General features: G+C 43.1%; 1 protein-coding gene across 1 annotated transcript in view; it reads right to left on the reverse strand.

The window, feature by feature from the left end:
* Positions 1–2,813, reverse strand: part of LOC112240445 (mucin-5AC-like) — a 29,745-nt gene extending 26,932 nt beyond the window's left edge. The window contains 5 exon segments of the mRNA XM_042301200.1: positions 1,250–1,364; positions 1,940–2,007; positions 2,179–2,381; positions 2,509–2,571; positions 2,691–2,813. Of these exon segments, the coding sequence (XP_042157134.1) occupies positions 1,250–1,364; positions 1,940–2,007; positions 2,179–2,381; positions 2,509–2,571; positions 2,691–2,760 (519 nt within the window). The 5' untranslated portion in view covers positions 2,761–2,813.
* Between the last annotated feature and the right edge of the window lie 637 nt (positions 2,814–3,450).

Raw genomic sequence — 3,450 nt, forward strand, 5'->3', positions numbered from 1 at the left:
TGGTCTGTCCTGTCCCATCAGATGTTAACACTCTGTTCCCACTCTTATCCCAACAGTTCCCCTTACACTGATGTTCCCACTCTTATCCCAACAGTTCCCCTTACACTGATGTTCCCACTCTTATCCCAACAGTTCCCCTTACACTGATGTTCCCACTCTTATCCCAACAGTTCCCCTAAGACTGATGTTCCCCACTCCCAACAGTTCCCCTAAGACTCCCATCCCAACAGTTCCCAAGACTGATGTTCCCACTCGTATCCCAACAGTTCCCCTAAGACTGATGTTCCCACCATCCCAACAGTTCCCCTAAGACTGATGTTCCCACTCGTATCCCAACAGTTCCCCTAAGACTGATGTTCCCACTCGTATCCCAACAGTTCCCCTAAGACTGATGTTCCCACTCGTATCCCAACAGTTCCCCTAAGACTGATGTTCCCACTCGTATCCCAACAGTTCCCCTAAGACTGATGTTCCCACTCGTATCCCAACAGTTCCCCTAAGACTGATGTTCCCACTCGTATCCCAACAGTTCCCCTAAGACTGATGTTCCCACTCGTATCCCAACAGTTCCCCTAAGACTGATGTTCCCACTCGTATCCCAACAGTTCCCCTAAGACTGATGTTCCCACTCGTATCCCAACAGTTCCCCTAAGACTGATGTTCCCACTCGTATCCCAACAGTTCCCCTAAGACTGATGTTCCCACTCGTATCCCAACAGTTCCCCTAAGACTGATGTTCCCACTCGTATCCCAACAGTTCCCCTAAGACTGATGTTCCCACTCGTATCCCAACAGTTCCCCTAACACGGATGTTCCCACTCTTATCCCTACAGTTCCCACTCTTATCCCTACAGTTCCCCTAACACTGATGTTCCCACTCTTATCCCTACTGTTCCCACATCCCTACAGTTCCCCTAACACTGATGTTCCCACTCTTATCCCTACTGTTCCCCTAACACTGATGTTCCCATGTTCCCACTCTTATCCCTACAGTTCCCCTAACACTGATGTTCCCTTATCCCTACAGTTCCTCTAACACTGATGTTCCCACTCTTATCCCAACAATCCCAACACTGATGTTCCCACTCTTATCCCAACACACTGATGTTCCCACTCTTATCCCATCAGTTCCCTATTCCCCCAGAGTGATTTACAATCAGTGTATTGAACTAAAGCAGGTGAAACAACCACATATCACTGTAGTGTAACAGAAGACGTATGGAAATGAGTAAGCAAACTAAACACATACCCAGAGGGAATCATCTTCATTCCACATGATGACTAACCCCAGCTTGGCTGTGATCTTCACATAGGAAACAGTCCTCTCAATGAAGAAATTAAACTGACCAAACGGTATGGTGACCCTAGAGGGACAAAACAATAGTGTTCATCAGAGAGGAGAGTCTGTATTCCAACAAGGGTCAAAATGGTCCTTTAAAGGATTTTCTTTGTATTTTTCTTCCTCCCCTGTTGAGACTGTACCAGGTAATAATGTCTGTATAGGATTTCATCAAATGGAATTTCAGCTTGGTAACTTTCATCTGTAAATGGACATCAACTGAACTTCAGAATAAGAGTTTGACCTCTGAATGCTTTTAGATCACTGATGAACTCACTGTTGCCGGTTGAAACTGACATTATGTAGATTAAAAGATTGATCTCAAGATGAGATTAATGATGCATTTTTTTTAAACTTATGAATTTTACCTCAAGTCTTTGCAACTGAATGCAGGTGAAGTGAAAATAAAATTCACTCCAATCTTTTTTTTAAACTAAACAAAAAGATTGATCTCTGAATAAAATGAATCCCATTGGATGTAGTTAAGTGATTACAAACCCCCGTATCATTTACTTCCTGTAATTACTATGTATTTTACACATCTAAGAGCCAATGGTTTTCCACATCTGAGATCCATTGTTGACTAGACTGGGAACTCACTGTAATCCATTGACGCTGACGTTACCGTTGGCCAGCTCCATGAAGGTTCCATCCAGCTTCAAAGAAACCTTAATAATAATAGTAGGGCGTTTTATTTGACAGACGCCTTTCAGGACCCTCAAGGTCACCTTCCATTAAGATCATAGAGCAATAAAACTATTAATCAATACGGCAATTAAAAAACAATTAATCAATAGTGAAATGTAAAAACAATCAAAGGACTGATCACAAAGGAATACCTTGGTGATGGTGGGCAGCCCATCTACCTCCCCGCGCTGCAGCTGAATGTTAAAGGCCTCGTAGCCGCTGCTGCTCTTACGCAATGACGACAGCACGTAGTTACAGGTGTAGGGCAGCTGGAAGAGGTCTCCATCGTAGGTTTTGTAGTGGTAGTTACCCCATGTGCTGCAGACCTGCCCGTTATGAGTGGGACTTGCTCCTGCTGCATGGGGCGAAATGTACAGTATAGTTGCACCATTCATGTCTGAATATAAGATGTAAAATATAACAGTAGAGTAGAATTTAGATATTTGAGTATTTGGTGACATATATTCAACAACACAAATTACCTGATACGATTTGCAGTTTGGAATCATATAGACTCCCAATGGAAGTCATGTCTGGAATCATAACTAGAAATAGACAGGGAACAAGTCTTATTTTGATTCTAACCCAGCTCCTCTTTAGTTCCTCAACTATGCTACATGACTTATCCTAAAGTGATATTAAAATGTATTTCATCTTTTCTTACCAGTCTCAGAATGTACAGCAGATAGTCCGAAGAGCAGAGCGATCCACGGCTTCACCCATTGGAGTGCCATGATGGTTCTAGTAACGAGTCGTCCTGGTCCACCTGGTCAGGTACTCTTCTTGTTCCTACTGATACCGTGAGGCAGCAGGTGCCTGCCTTTAAACTAATACACGCCAGGACGTACCTCAATTATGCTGGGATAATTGATTCTGTATCTAAGGAGGGGACTGATCAAACTTTAGGTGTTACCATTGTTCTGTTTGTCTGTCAGGGGTAGGATGACCTTTACTGTAATTGACATTGTGTAATGTATTAATTATAATAATCCCTAGGTAACTATCGATATTCCTGATAAGTAGCGTACATCCCAAAAGTGTTCCCTATTCCCTATACAATGAGTGTACAGAACATTAAGACTACAGGTGAAAGCTGTGATCCCTGATTGATGTCACCTGTTAAATCCACTTCAATCAGTGTAGATGAAGGGGAGGAGACAGTTTAAATAAGGATTTTTAAGTCTTGAGACAGTTGAGTCATGAATTGTGTATGTCTGCCATTGAGGATGAATGGGCAAGACAAAATATTTAAGTGCCTTTGAACAAGGGGTTTGGTAGTAGGTGCCAGGGCACCGGCTTGTGTCAAGAACTGCAACGCTGCTGGGTTTTTCACACAACAGTTTCCCTTGTGTGTCAAGAATGGTCCATCACCCAAAGGACATCCAGCCAACTTGACACAACTGTTGGAAGCATTGGGATCGTCG

Source organism: Oncorhynchus tshawytscha, linkage group LG19, assembly GCF_018296145.1.
Source record: "Oncorhynchus tshawytscha isolate Ot180627B linkage group LG19, Otsh_v2.0, whole genome shotgun sequence".
Lineage (NCBI taxonomy): Eukaryota > Metazoa > Chordata > Actinopteri > Salmoniformes > Salmonidae > Oncorhynchus > Oncorhynchus tshawytscha.